This window comes from Gorilla gorilla, chromosome 8 (assembly GCF_029281585.2).
Source record: "Gorilla gorilla gorilla isolate KB3781 chromosome 8, NHGRI_mGorGor1-v2.1_pri, whole genome shotgun sequence".
In the NCBI taxonomy this organism is placed as follows: domain Eukaryota; kingdom Metazoa; phylum Chordata; class Mammalia; order Primates; family Hominidae; genus Gorilla; species Gorilla gorilla.
Window position 1 is genome coordinate 55644398 of NC_073232.2, and position 16251 is coordinate 55660648.

Consider the following 16251-nt stretch of genomic DNA (forward strand, 5'->3'; position numbering starts at 1 on the left):
CCAGAAATTACATGTCTTTATGAAACATTAGTGGATCAAAATAATGACATCAGCCATCCTGCCCCCTACCCCCCATGTCAGGCACAGTAGAGCTTTTAGCCCTCTGAGGGCAGTGAAGCAGGTCCAAGAGGTTGGACATCAGCCTCCACTACCTTTAGTGTTGATGTGAACAGAGAGACCAGTGTGCCAGAAACTGCAGGTCTAAGCTTTTGGAGTTTAGTGTGTTCTGTATTTGCTGCTCATGCGAGGTTATTGATTCATGGTGTTTAAGACACTATTTATGATCCTGGATTTTGAAGATAGAATCATATTAATTGATTTTTCCCTTAGATGTAACAGTAATGGCTTAAACAATGGGGTGAAAAAAGTGACATATGGGGACTAATTGCCTGAAACCATGTTTTTATTTGCACAAATGGAAAAGTAAACAAATGTAAGTCTCTTAATCTGCAGTCATGGAAGAAAACCTTAGAAGGATTATCCCAGTGTGGCCAGACGTCCCCTACTTCTCTTCCTCCAGGAAGCCCCCCTAAACCCCAGACTCAGATCAAACTGATAAATACACCCACAGTACCATAACTGCAACTTTGAACTTTGATATCTTCCTTGGTGCACTGCAAAAGTCCAAGAAGGCAGAGACCAACTCTGACTTGTTGACAGCCATTATGCCCACTGCATATAACAACTCTTGATACAGAGTTGTCAGTTCATCATAGTCTGTTGCATGAATGGAGAAATGAATGACTTGTGTCAGGCATATGCCCCCCTGCTGGTGACACTTTTTCTCAATCCAGTGACCCATACCCAAGAAAGAGAAAAACTTTCTGGAAGAAGGGAGGCTACACCAAATGGAGAGAGGAAGTCTGGGGCCTGGGGAAGGCTCTGGGGCAGGTTATAGTCATTCTACACACAGAGTACAAAGTAATCTTAAATGTCAACACTGAAGGTAGAGTTCAAAAAATAGTCACATTTCTCCCTGATTTTTAAAGTAATATCTCATAAGCACATAATGATTAAAAATTAATCTTCTAAAAATAGCTTTAAAAATATATGATTGTCAGAAATTATATTAATAGACTGCTAAAACTGGAGGGAAAAACAAGCAGGTATATCATTGTTTCCAGACATTCTGCATCATCAGCACTTATTACACGTGCAAATCTAAACAACAAAGAGGATCTCTACCCTGAATAAAGATGTGAAATAATGCTGACCCAAATATATATAAAGCAGATGACAGAATTGAATAAGAATATGAGTTAAACACTAAAATTATAAAAGGTGCATGGAGCCTTTCGTACTATCTTTGCCATGCCCCATGAATGTATAATTATTTTAAAATAAATGTTTTTTAAAACATTGAAAAGATCTCTATGATGTTAACTTCAAGGAAGAAGGATCAAGTAATATCATTTGAGGATTTTTCCCTATAACATCTTATGTGAACTTATTATGAAAGTTGTGTATTTTGATGGAGCTGAACTTTAATTCCAAAGGGATAAATGCCTGTAGTTTTCTAAACTAGTTCAGTAAATATATTACAAATGCTATGTTGTTCTACATATTCTATAACTAGAGTTGAATATTATAGATTTATTTTTTATTTTCTTCATTTCTCCCAACTTATTTGATATTTAATTTTCAGTAATTGGTGATTTTTTTTAATGGAATGAAATGGAAATGATAGCAATTCAGATTTATACTTTGTAGAGAATTATTTTTAAAATATAATTTGTGTATTTCCTTAGATCTGCTACAGATTGACTCTCTGGCTGCCCTCAAAAGCTGTGTGACCTCGAAAAGAATATATAACTCTTCTAAGTTATTATGTGAACAGAATTGTGCTGGGTGGTTTTCTGTCATTTTTTTGTCATATCCATCCCAGAGGAAACTGCTCATCCTAATCACATAGATGAGGAACATATGGCTCAGAGAAGTTCAGGAACTTGCCTGAGGTCCAGGTGCACTGACTATACAGCTAGATTTCAACCCTGGGCACCTGTCTACAGTGGCTTACCACAGACCCCATAACTTGCTTTTTGAAATCTAACATTCTAAAAATCCTTTACTTTTTCACCTCTCAATATCAAATACCCCATTCTTAGAGGAGCTGAGAAAAGCCTGCACCTGACTAGAAATTAACCCTGATACACAAATCATCCTTTGGGAAACCTTGAGGCCATTTGTATTCCTTCCAGGGACTATTCACACTCCACCCTGACCAGGTCACAAATAGCCTTTGAAATCTAAATTGATATAGGAAACAGAGCTGTGTCCCCATTTAACCAAGTGATCAAGACATTTAATTGTGTGCCCATAAGAGTGAGGCAAAAACTAATCAAGATGGTCATTTGAAAGCGTTAAGAGTAGCCCATTGAGTCAGAACATGATTTCAGTCATGTTATTTATGCTTCATTGTATTATGGTCTCCATAACCATTTATATTTGCAAAGCATTTTATGATTCTTGTTGTTTGTAACAAAACCTCAGTCACAGAGAATGCTGTCCCACCTTTTACAAATAAACTGAGTTACAAGGTGCTTAAGAAATTTATCATTTATCTATGAGGCAAGAAGGCTATAGAACATTAGTGGCTCTGTAATCAGGCCTGCTGCTTAGATGGGTCAATGAGAAGTCAGGTCACCTTTTCGACCACGGCATTTGCAAATCTATTCATTACTCATCCATTTATCAACCACCACTCGTGTGAGGCAGTCTGCAAAGACACTGTTAAAGAGTGGTTGAAGTCCATGTCTGTGTGACTTCATCTCTTCCCAACGCCCCTTTCCTAGACCTAGGTTCTAAGCTCTAAAACTGACGAGCTAAATCCATCTGGACAAGTCACTTCACCTCTCTGAACTTCAGACACCTATTTTACCAAAATGCTGTGTGGGCCAAATGATAATTGACCTGACACAAAATAGACCTTCAGTAAGTGTAAAGTTCAATCTTCCTCCTGGCCAAAACTGCCTATTTCAGAACTCACTTCTCTTTTCCCTCTAATCCTCTTTTTGTATGTGAGAATTTAGTAACAGATTTTAAAAAGAGAGAGGAGAGAGGAATTTCAGGGTCTTTTCATAGTCTATGGCATTATGAATCACCCTGAAAGGTAAGAAGCTCTTATGTTTATGTTCTATTGTTTACTTTACAGCAACTTATGCCATTTTTCTCCCTCAATTCTGTAGCTGTGGAGTTATTTAGAATATCCTTTTAAAAAACAAAACCATATAAAAGTAATGAATATTTATTTTTGCCAATAAGCTTTTCTTCTCATATTAAACCATTCTTATTTTTTATAGGGTCCTGTTGTCATGTTTTTAACAATTTGGGTTCTGAATTTTTAAGACAAAGTACAGGATGAGAGTCTACCAAGACATTACTTTTTCAAATGTGTCAAAAAGTCACCTGGGTAGAATGTGAAAACAGATTTTTAGGTTTCACCCCAGGTCTGCCTAGTCAGAAGCCTAGCAATCTGTGGTACTAACATGTAGTACGATTGTTTCTTACGAACTGGCCAGGTTGGAGGACATTGCATTAGGAGCTAGGAACTCTGCAGATGTGAATGTGATAGTGGCATTGCATTTGTGCCGCAGATTATTTTGTCGAGCTTTTTACTGTAATGTATAGGATGGGACAAAACAAAAGATTCTTGGTAATATATTGCTGCTTCTTTGACCTAATTAGTAAGGACCGTTTTTAAAATCTAAATACTTATAAGTTCAATCCCAGAAAGAATATTGGCACTGTTCATTTTTACATTATCAGGCTTTATTACGATTTGTCTGGAAATCTGACTTCTCTGATATACTTTTATCTTATTTTATTTTATTTCTTTCTTTATTTTTGAGATGGAGTCTCGCTGTGTCACCCAGGCTGGAGTGCAGTGGCATGATCTTGGCTCACTGCAATCTCCACCTCCCGGGTTCTAGTGATTCTCCTGCCTCAGCCTCCCGATAGCTGGGATTACAGGCACCTACTGACACACCTGGCTAATTTTTGTATTTTTAGTAGAGACAGGGTTTCACCATGTTGGCCACACTGGTCTTGAACTCCTGATCTCAGGTGATCCACCCACCCCAGCCTTCCAAAATGCTGGGATTACAGGCATGAGCCACTGTACCCGGCCTCTGATATACTTGTAAAATATGTAATACAAAACTTCCAGAAAGAGTTTTATATTCTTATGAAAGTTAAACTCATTTTGTGTAAATGTTCATTAAGTAAACAGTAATTTGAGTTATAAACACATGGACATAATAGATTTCACTGTGGATTAAAAAGTAGGGAGATTAGAACCACTTTTTCACATGCTTTTTTTTTTTTTTTTTTTGAGACGGAGTCTCGCTCTGTCACCCAGCCTGGAGTGCAGTGGCGCGATCTCCGCTCACTGCAAGCTCCGCCTCCCGGGTTCACGCCATTCTCCTGCCTCAGCCTCCCGAGTAGCTGGGACTACAGGCGCCCGCCACCATGCCCGGCTAATTTTTTTTTGTATTTTTAGTAGAGACGGGGTTTCACCATGTTAGCCAGGATGGTCTCGATCTCCTGACCTCGTGATCCGCCCGCCTCGGCCTCCCAAAGTGCTGGGATTACAGGCGTGAGCCACCGCGCCCGGCCCACATGCTTTTTTTTTAATAAAAATAAAACTAGGCCAGGCACAGCGGCTCACGCCTGAAACCCAAATACTTTGAGGTTGAGGCAGAGGATTGCTTGAGGCCAGGAGTTCAAGACCAGCCTGGGCAATATAGCAAGGGCCAGTCTCTACAAAAAAAGTTTAGAAATTAGCAGGGCGTGGTGATGTACATCTGTAGTGTCAGCTACTCAGGAGGCTGAAGTGGGAGGATTGCTTGAGCCCAGAAGTTCAAGGCTGGAATGAGCTATGATCATACCACTGCATTCCAGCCAAACTGACAAAGTGAAACCTCATATTTAATAAAATAAAGTAATCTAAAAGAACAAACAATAACCAGTCTCTACTAGTACGTATATTTTATAGCAAGACTTAAAGAACTGTACAGTTGTTTGATATGAAAAGTGTCTGAGTCTCATTGATTCCCAGTCGATTTCTTTGGTAGATGCTTGTTTAGCACCTGCTGTGTGCCGGGTCTCAATATCAAACATCATTTAATTTAATATAGTTTAACTATGGCTACCTTGCTCTTTATGAAAAGAACACCTAATTTTTAAAACAACTAATAATTTTATTAGACTCAAAAGCCTTAGGGGAAGGTACTCATGGTGCCGAGCAATGCGGCCACAGTCAGGGTGTGAGAGTTAGCTGAGTGTGGAGGGTCCTTGCCTCCTTCCCCCTTGGAGCCTCTCTCCAGCTGTCTGGGGATTTAGTTCTCTATTTTCCAGCACTGAGCTAAGGATATTTTGTTTTGTATTTCACTTTCCTTTTTTAAAAGCAAGAAACAGGGAAAAAACAGGTTTGAGTTGAATGTGTTAACACATTAAAATGTTATCTAGTGTTTTATTTACATATACTATTTATTAATGGTCAGGTAATAAGTTTTCAGATCCTAAGAATTCTGTAGTGACATTACTGATGGCTTTACCTCCTCCTTTTGCCTTTTCACACTTACCTACTATCTATGTCATTTATTTTTTTTTTGACTTATGCAATATCCTAGAATTTCATAGCCTAGCCATCAACTGCAGCCCTTGAAGAAGAGAATTATGCCTTTCTTTACAAAAGAATATTTAAGTAATACTTTTTGTATATTTTTGTATTTTTCTTGGCTTTTATTCTTAGAGAAAAAACTTATAAATATCTTAAGCACACAAACAGGATGCAACCTGATTATAAGAAACCAGAGAGGGCTGGGCGTGGTTTTCATGGGTCATGCCTGTAATCCCAGAACTTTGGGAGGCTGAGGCGGGCACATCACTTGAGCTCAGGAGTTCAATACCAGCTTGGCCAACATTGTGAAACCCCATCTCTACTAAAAATACAAAAATTAGCTGGACATGGTAGCGCATGGCTGTAATCCCAGCTACTTGGGAGGCTGAGACAGGAGAACTGCTTGAATCCGGGAGGTGAAAATTGTAGTGAGCAGAGATTATACCACTGCACTCTATCCTAAGCAACAGAGTGAGTGAGACCCTGTCAAAAAAAAAAAAAAAAAGAATACTGTTTCTCCATTTCATCATGTAGACACCTGGAAATCTGACTGTTGAAGAAGGCAGTGCATGTGATTCTATTTAAGGAATAGTACATGGAGACACTAAATGTCCCTCTTGCCTACAGCAATGCCTGAAATTCCCACATTAGTTGTGTCTTTGAGTTGGGGCGTATCTTCAAAATACTGTTAAAATGTACATTGAAAGTCAATAACCATGCAAGTTTTAGTGGTGTCAAAAGAATTGCTAAAAGCTTTGAAAAAAAATGAACACAACACAGAGGGTCCCTGTGCTGCTGGGAAATTATAAAATATGTCAGAATTTGAATGTGGAGGGTACTGATCGCTTCTCCTGAGAGCTTCTCTGTTTATATAGTTAGAAATCTGATCATTTCCACTTACAACTTGTCTGCTGCCTCTGAAATGTACATGTTCACTTTATATTTGGGGTGGCTTTAATGCCTTATCAAAGGTGACAGAGTAGAGCTTAAGTGTGGTCAGCCTGCCTCTATCACGCAAAGTTGGCAATTCTTCTCAATTCAGTGCTGTCATCGTTTTCAGGGGTGTTATAGCTGTTTCTTTCTACTTTTAATCCTCACAAATGTGTGCACATATACCCAGAACTCTCTCACACACAAAAATAGCTAAGAAGTGTACAGTACTGCCAGTTCCCCAAAAGATGCCTCAGTTCCTCTGGTGGGTCTAGACTGATCTCAAGTAAATTTCATACTCACAGGGTACACAGCTTGTTATAAGCAGAATTAGGAAATCTGCCCCATTTGAAGGATGTAATTTCATGATCTGTCTTCTTAAACTGCTAGCACCATAAGGAGTCCTGAGCCATTTTGAAGGAGAACATGACATCTTTGTGGCTGAAGTGAAAAAATATCTGCTTAGCTGATGATGATATGTTGTATAGCGATTTAAACAGATAATCAGAACTTTCTCAGTTGAAGCATGAGTTATGAACTTGAGGAATTCACTCTCTTAAGCCAAATCATGGAGAGGGAAATATATTTGCTTTCTATGGAAAACGTTTATCTCCTTTCAGTTACATTGAATAGGTGAAAACTCCCCCAGAATATTCTCCTAAGCAAACTGTTTGATTCTTTCCTATTTTTCTGTAGGAAAACTTTCTTTTTAAAAATTCTGGCCGGGCGCAGTGGCTCACACCTGTAATCCCAGCACTTTGGGAGGCCAAGGCAGCCGGATTGCCTGAGGTCAGGAGTTTGAGACCAGCCTGGCCAACATGGTGAAACCCCATCTCTACTAAAAATACAAAAATTAGCTGGGCGTGGTGGCACACGCCTGTAATCACAGCTACTTGGGAGGCTGAGACAGAAGAATTGCTTGAGCCCAGGAGGCGGAGGTTGCAGTGAGCTGAGATCATGCCCCTGCACTCCAGCCTAGCCAACAGAGTGAGACTCTGTTTCAAAACAAAACAAAACAAAACAAAACAAAACAAAATTATTTGTTTTCTTTTCTTTTCCTACACTAGGATTTCAGTGTTTAGGTTTACAGAGAAGAAGATACTTGAGGAGGCAAAAAGGAGTAAAATTGCAGTTCCTTTTTTTTCTAATAGTTACCTTTTTTAATTAAAGAAGAAAATAGTTCTATAGTCATTGTTCCATTTGGGAAATCAATGTTTGATAATAAAAGTTCTGTTGGTGGCTCATTTTTTAAATCTGGGTTGAACCCTGTTTCTCTCCTAGTTGATAATTTGATCCTCCCATCTCAGAGTTTAGTGGTTGATCCGTAAAATGAAAAAGATGTATTGATCCAATTACCTAATCATTCATTTTGTCATTCTACAAGTTTCTATTTGAAATAAGCCATAATCTCAGCCTCACATATCTGATAAAGGAGGCAGAAATGTTAATAGTGAAGGGACAGGGGGACCTGTGCAGTATGTATCTGAGGTCTGAAAAGAGGCCTATAGGAGTAATGAACAATAAAACAACCCCCCATCCCCCAAAGTTTGGGAATTTTTCCTTTATTTTGTTAATAGGTAAAACAAGCACAGCTATATCAACCCAAGGGTAATACTCCTTGTTCCCTACCCTCTTCTCATCTTCCCTCCCCAATTCCATTTCCTGTTCCTCTGAGGTAACCATTGCTAACAGCCTAGAATGTTTCTTCTACATATTTCTTATAAAAATACACACACGTAGCCTGGCGCGGTGGCTCACGCCTGTAATCCCAGCACTTTGGGAGGCTGAGGTGGGCGGATCGCGAGGTCAAGAGATCGAGACCATCCTGGCCAACATGGTGAAACCCCGTCTCTACTAAAAGTACGAAAATTAGCTGGGCATGGTGGCGCATGCCTGTAGTCCCAGCTACTCGGGAGGCTGAGGCAGGAGAGTCGCTTGAACCCGGGAGGCAGAGCTTGCAGTGAGTGGAGATTGTGCCACTGCACTCCAGCCTAGCGATAGAGCAAGACTCTGTCTCAAAAAAAAAAAAAAAAATGTGCAGATTACATTTCCCCTATAAAGGATGATCCTGTGCACATTGCTGTGCATCTTGCTCAGGTGTACAGCAATTTCCGCAGGTTATACAGGGCATTTGCTCTTTGTCTGGCTCCCTCCTTTCCTCCCTCCCTCCCTCCAGTCTACCCTCTAGTGTCACACCTCAAATCATCCTGTTCAAATGAGAAACTCTCCTCCCACCCCCACCCTCCCTGGTCACATTCTAGTCCCTCACTTCGATTTATTTTTTCTTCATATTTGTTTAGTGATGTATCTACCCCTCTTTATCCCCTATTAGAATAAAGTTTCCATGTGAGAGTGACTTTAATTTCCTCTCTACCCTATCCCCAGTGACTAGATCAGTGCTCTACATGGTGGTCCCTCAGTAAAAACTTGGTAAATGAATGAATTGGAATCATTCTGTTTACTAACTGCAGGAATGTCTAGGATATGGGTAAACTGTTACTTATGTAACCATTCCCTTATTCATAGAGATGCAAGTTCTTTCAAGCTTTAGTCTTTATAAGCAATGCTGCCGGGTGCTGTGGCTCATGCCTGTAATCCCAACACTTTGGGGGGCCAAGGTTGGGGGGATCACCTGAGGTCAGGAGTTTGAGACCAGGCTGGCCAACATGGTGAAACCCTGTCTCTACTAAAAATACAAAAATTAGCTGGGCGTGGTGGCGTGTGCCTGTAATCCCAGCTATTCAGGAGGCCAAAGCAGGAGAATCACTAGAACTGGGAAGGCAGAGGTTGCAATGAGCCGAGATCGTGCCATTGCACTCGTGGGCGACACGGCGAGATCTGTCTCAAAAAAAAAAAAGAAAAAAAAAAAGATGTCAGTAAATGGTATTGCTGGGTCCAGGGTAGGTGCATTTTCAATTTGAACAGATGATGCCCAGTTACACTGTTAAAAAATTATTGCCATTCATACCCACTTGCAATAATGAAAGCACTTATTTCCCTTAATTTTTCTCTGATAACAAGATGTGATTAGTGTTTAATTTTAGTTAATCCAAGAAGTGGGTGTGGAGGGAGATAGTATCTCATTCTAATTGGCATTTCCATGTAAATTATCCAGTTTGAACATTGTAATATGTTTTATTGACCATTTTTCAGCTTCTGTGAATTGCCTGTTTATAATATTTTGCTATCGTCTATTGACTTATCTGCCATCCTATTATTAATACATTTGGTATTGAGCATATTAATCTTTTACTTGTCAGGTGTGGCTATTTTTCCAGTCTACTTTTTGCTTTTCAAGTTTACTCTTTTTGCCACGGAAATCTTTACATTTTTATGTAGTCAAATATATTACCTTTTATATTATGCTTTTAGGCTTCTGGGTTTCCAGTTTTGTATAGGAAAGTTCCCCCTAACTAAAGCGAAACCATATTTTCCTGAATTTTTTGGTAAGATTTTAATTTTTTTTTTGGAAATGGAGTCTCACTCTGTCGCCCAGGATGGGGTGAGTGGCGTGATCTCGGCTCACTGCAACCTTCGCATCCCAGGTTCAAGTAATTCTCCTGTCTCAGCACCCCAAGTAGCTAGGATTACAGGCGCATGCCACCACACCCAGCTAAATTTTGTACTTTTTAGTAGAGATGGGATTTCACCATGTTGGCCAGGCTGGTCTTGAACTCCTGACCTCGTAATCTGCCTCGGCCCCCCAAAGTGCTGGGATTACAGGTGTGAGCCACCACGCCTGGCCAGATTTTCATTTTTAAAAATAGTTGTCTCCTAAGCAAATGTAATTTTTTATTTATATACAATAAGATGTGATTTAGCTTTGTTTTTCCAAATAGATTTCCTATTATGTAAATACCATCTTTTAAATAAATCATCTTTCTCTCACTTATTTGAAATTTGAATATATGACCTTGATTTAAATATAACTTAAATACATAATACATATATAAAAGTATATATGGATTTATATATATTCAGTATACATATTTAAACTTGAATCTATTTTTTGATTCTCTATTATTGTCCCCCAACCTATTTGTCTATTCCTATGTATAATTCTTATATTTCTATATGTGTGTGTTTAACTGTTTAATTATGGTACTTCTGAGTAAATCTTAACATCATATAAGATAAATTCTCTGTCACAAACCTACTTTTTCAAAATACTCTTGCTAATCTCAAACACTTATTATGCCATAAAAATTTTTAATCATTTATTCCAATGAAGCCCACCAGAATTATGCATAAAATTTGGCTTTGAAACACACATACATACACACACACACACACACACACACACACACACACACACCTGGATGGACTGGAGTGAGAGAGGTGAGTTGGTTGGGAGGTGGTCTTAGCAATTAGGCAAACTAAAACAGGGCCTGAACACCCGGGTGACAGGAGGGTGAGCCACGTCCAAAAGAGAATCAACTGGACTTGGATTTTGACCATTTGTTAAGGAAGTTGAGTCATAACTATTAGACTGAAGGAATGAGCAGATTGTAAACCCTTCCTAGAGTTAGGACTATGGAGGAAAGTAGTTTTGGAGGTAGACAGGAGGGAAGAAGATGTATCCATTTGTGGACAGGTTGAGTTCCACGCATGAGAGCCGTCAGTGGGCACAAAGAAATTGGTGATGATGATGCTAAACATTTGGATAACTTTAAAATATTTGAAAGAGGTTTTCAAATGAAGTTCTGGAACTTTCAGGCATACTTAAGTTCTTATTCACTTTCCTATGAGGCCTCACTTTTTTTTCTTTTTCCTAACTCATTTCTACTTTTGGCAGCTTGGGGGCAAATTATTGTAAATTCCCATTCTTGTTCTTGAAAACTGGGAATTTATCCACAGGTGGCAAAATGTCAGTTCTTGAAAATGTTTGTTCCCACTCTGTAAACATATTTTCTACAAATACTTATATTAATAGTTTTATAATATTTTTGCAAAACCCAATATTTTATGGTCACTACCATTTTCTCTGTCTCATAAAAACTGTTTAGGCTATGGAGTATAAATGATTTTGACTATTAAAATGATGTATCGCCTGGGCCCAGTGACTCATGCCTGTAATCCCAGCACCTTGGGAGGTCGAGGCGGGCAGATCACCGGAGGTCGGGAGTTCGAGACCATCCTGGCCAACATGGAGAAACCCTGTCTCTACTGAAAATACAAAATTAGCTGGGCATGGAGGTGCATGCCCATAATCCCAGCTACTCGGGAGGCTGAGGCAGGAGAATCGCTTGAACCCAGAAGGCTGAGGTTGTGGTGAGCCAAGATCACGCCATTGCACTTCAGCCTGGGTAACAAGAGTGAAACTCCATCTCAAAAAAAAAGATGTATCATTTTGACTTAAGGTATGTTGTAGATATGCTTATTCTCATGGCATTTTCTTTCATTTGTCTTTTCAGAACTTGATAGCCCAGAAGAGTTAGGGAAAAAGCGTATCTGCAGGATTATCACGAAAGATTTCCCCCAGTATTTTGCAGTGGTTTCCCGGATTAAGCAGGAAAGCAACCAGATTGGTCCTGAAGGTGGAATTCTGAGCAGCACCACAGTGCCCCTTGTTCAAGCATCTTTCCCAGAGGGTGCCCTAACTAAAAGAATTCGAGTGGGCCTCCAGGTAATGTTCACAAAAAGTTGTTTCCCTCAGTATGCGCAGAGAGCATGTGAGTGCATGTTTTGCTCTGGAAAGAGTTATTCTAACATCCTAATGATACTGCTAATTAGGCCGTTTGGGGAATCATTTACCTATTTCAGATAAAAAGCATCAAGTATAAAGTTAGCTTACTGGCTTGTTAAATAAGGTACATATTTTAGGGTTGTTCTGTTTAAAAGTCTCAGTTGGTTTCTGATGAAAAATAATCTTTTCAATCGTAGGTTATTGGTCTCAGTATGTGGAACAACATACCAAGCCATGGTTTATGATATGCCACATCATAAAAATCAGTTATAGTGAAGCCTGCAAACTTTAGTGTTTTGATTTGATTGAAGTAAATCATAAATACTGGGTTTTATCCAAACCAGTTGGAACTTGATTTGGTTTGGAAAGCTGACTGGAAATCTTGGATCAAAAGATTTTTCTTGTATTTATTTCAGCTAGACTGTAGTTCTTCTTTTCTTTATTGAATAAGGAAAATGAACTAAAGTAACTTAATTGATGTTATTAATATTGTAATTAATACTTGAACTGAAGGTTCATGTTCTTCTTGTGAGGCTAGACTCTCCTGCCCAATGGAGTTACTGGGTTTTGTTTGTTTGTTTTGAGCCAAGCACACTTAAGTCCTGAGATGACCTTTAATAAGTAGTTAGCACTAACGAGACCACCTTACATTTCAGGGGTATGAAGCTCCCTTCACCTGCCTCCCATACCAAGTTATTTTACCAAACAGAAAAGAAACCAAGTGGTAGAAGAGAGGCTTAGTAGACTAGAATTGAAATCTTTTGAAATTTTGAATGCATTTTGTTATTAACTCTGAAAGCCTCAGTTTTTATGTGGGTATGAGTTGCCTTTAGGAGGTTTTACTGAATGTCCTGCATAGGTTTAAAATATATTAGACTCAGCATTTATTGTCCTTTAATCTGGACTAGACTAAGAAACTTCTATGCCGTGAGACTGGATCCCCTCTCTTTCCTGCAAGCCAGTGCTATTTGTGTTCTACTGGGGAAATACTCAGACTGACCAATTCCTGTCATAGTGTTTGGTTTCGTTTATTCATGCTTTCCTAAAATAGTAAGAAAGGTTAAAAAAGACATGAGTTTTTTTTTTTTTTTTTGATTGTCTGTTTTTGTTTTTTTCCTTCTCACTTAAAAAGTAAACTTCCTGATTGGGAAAAAAAAAAAAAAAAGTCACTTTCATTTAAAGTCCTTTCTCTGTCTCTAGGCCCAGCCTGTTCCAGATGAAACTGTGAAAAAGATCCTTGGAAACAAAGCAACATTTAGCCCAATTGTCACTGTGGAACCAAGAAGACGGAAATTCCATAAACCAATCACAATGACCATTCCGGTGCCCCCGCCCTCAGGAGAAGGTGTATCCAATGGATACAAAGGGGACACTACACCCAATCTGCGTCTTCTCTGTAGCATTACAGGTTTGGTTAAGTCACTGCTGTACTTCCTATTGATTCACAAAGATTCTGTACAAAGACATAAAACCTTTGAAATATCCATGCCAACATTATAAGAGAAAATAAAAGAACAAAACATTTTACTTGTCCATCACCTCATCTCTGGTTTCCCAAGGATCATTTCTTGGGAAGATCCTGGTCAAGATCCTGGTCTCATGACTCATTTAAAATTTAGTCATAGCATCTTTCCTGCTATTAAGGTTAGCATTAGTAGAAGTATCATTGAACCTACTGGAGCATCTAGGTAATTTCTAGATTCAATCTAGGTAATTTCTTGGTGACCTAGACAGAGGTAATGGACTTAGCAACATACTTTAAACTACAAGGAAATTGGGTGGACTTTGGGAAAAATACATGTCCCACAGAGCACTAGTAATAGGAAATTGTTCAGTACATGGTTATTCTCACCTACGGTACTCGCCGGTGTAATCCGAGAGTTTAAACATTCAGGGCTCAGAAGAACACATTTTGTGATAAGCACCTGGAATCTAGAGCTCAATTCATCCTTTGATTATCCTAGTCCGATTTTTAACTGCAATTCCAAGATTATTAAAGATAGATTTTGTTTTTGATCTTCTTTTGTTCTCTGAGGAGTAATTTTAATGGCTGATACGCCTTTTTACCCTCGGTAATTAATTGTACAGAATGCCACGTACAGAACGAGCTGTTTCTTAACTTTGGTAGTTCTTACCTTTTTAAAGAGTAAGAGGCTGGGCGCGGTGGCTCACGCCTGTAATCCCAGCACTTTGGGAAGCCAAGGCGGGTGGATCACTTGATGTCAGGAGTTCGAGACCAGCCTGGCCAACATGATGAAACCCCGTCTCTACTAAAAATACAAAACTTAGCTGGGCGTGGTCGCAGGCGCCTGTAATCCCAGCTACTGGGGAGGCTGAGGCAGGAGAATCGCTTGAACCCAGGAGGCGGAGGTTGCAGTGAGCCGAGATAGCACCATTGCACTCCAGTCTTGGCAACAAGAGCGAGACTCCGTCTCAAAAAAAAAAAAGAGTAAGAGACTTAATTATCCATCTGAAACAACAAATCTTTGCACTTATAAATTGTGGCTGCCCCAAGTTTAAGCCATTCATTAGTACCCAGACAAAAAACAAGGAATTTTTTTTTAATTTAATATCATCTTACAAGGAAATCACAATAAGCCTGGTAAAAGTATAAAAGGAGAGTAGAGAGGAAAACTACCTTTAGTACACACTATTAAACTGAAGGTGTTGAAGTTTTGCCAGTTTGTGGCTATGCAGAAAGAAGAACAGGATATGATGAAAATTTTACAAGGAGCATCTCCCATGATAAAGTCAACATATCTGCTGTTGTTCTCTCAGGGGGCACTTCGCCTGCTCAGTGGGAAGACATCACAGGAACAACTCCTTTGACGTTTATAAAAGATTGTGTCTCCTTTACAACCAATGTTTCAGCCAGGTATGGAAATAAAGGATTCCAAAAAGCAGTAAGGAATTAGTTTTTATTACCTTTTGGAAAGTAAAAATTGTTGTGTTCAATACTAAAAAAAATTGTTGTGAGAAAAAAAAATCCTTAGTATTTGCTTATCAAAATTATCCTCAAATAACAAACAGAGGGTTTCTGTGTTTGATACATGGAAAAAGCATCTTTGCTGTTTAAATGAACAAGTTAATAACGTTTTGGGTTAGTTACTTTACATATTCTGATTTTTTTTAATTGTGAGTCTTTTTAAGATTTGGCTTTTAAATAGCCACATTTTCATACTTCTGTTTTTTGTTTTGCTCAGATTTTGGCTTGCAGACTGCCATCAAGTTTTAGAAACTGTGGGGTTAGCCACGCAACTGTACAGAGAATTGATATGTGTTCCATATATGGCCAAGTTTGTTGTTTTTGCCAAAATGAATGATCCCGTAGAATCTTCCTTGCGATGTTTCTGCATGACAGATGACAAAGTGGACAAAACTTTAGAGCAACAAGAGAATTTTGAGGAAGTCGCAAGAAGCAAAGATATTGAGGTACCTTGTTCACAAAAACAAGTTCATTTCATTACATACTCCAGATATGAGGTTTTATTTTGTGGCCTTAATAGCACTCACTATAAAATACCAAGTGCATTATTGATTTTACTTTTACTTTAAAAAATTTGATATAGATTAATACTCAAATTTTTTTATCTTTTTTAATTTTAATTTTTTTTTTTTTTTTTTTTGAGACGGAGCCTTGCTGTGTTGCCGAGGCTGGAGTGCAGTGGCGCGGTCTCAGCCTACTGCAACCTCCGCCTCCCGGGTTCAAACAATTCTCCTGCCTCAGCCTCCTAAGTAGCTCGGATTACAGGCGCCTGCCACCATGCCCAGCTAATTTTCTGTATTTTCAGTAGAGATGGGGTTTCACCATGTTAGCCAGGCTGGTCTCAAACTCCTGACCTCGTGATCCACCCACCTTGGCCTCCCAAAGCGCTGGCATTACATGAGTCACCACGCCCAGCCAATACTCAAATTGTTTTAGTGTCTCTGGGGCTGTCTTAGCTGGTTAAAACATAGTACTAATGAATTTAAGTTATGCTCTCCATTTTCTTGTGGCCACTTGAGTTACCTACTT

The 16251-nt window shown here is 39.1% G+C and overlaps 1 protein-coding gene across 26 annotated transcripts in view; it reads left to right on the forward strand.

Moving 5' to 3' along the window:
- Positions 1-16251, forward strand: part of ANK3 (ankyrin 3) — a 704894-nt gene that overhangs the window by 633123 nt on the left and 55520 nt on the right. For all 26 annotated transcript variants that reach the window (XM_055354157.2, XM_055354158.2, XM_055354146.2 and 23 more), the window contains 4 exons: positions 11965-12176; positions 13437-13644; positions 15015-15111; positions 15440-15668. In XM_055354157.2, coding sequence (XP_055210132.2) covers positions 11965-12176; positions 13437-13644; positions 15015-15111; positions 15440-15668 — 746 coding nt within the window. The remainder of the gene's footprint in view (positions 1-11964; positions 12177-13436; positions 13645-15014; positions 15112-15439; positions 15669-16251) is intronic.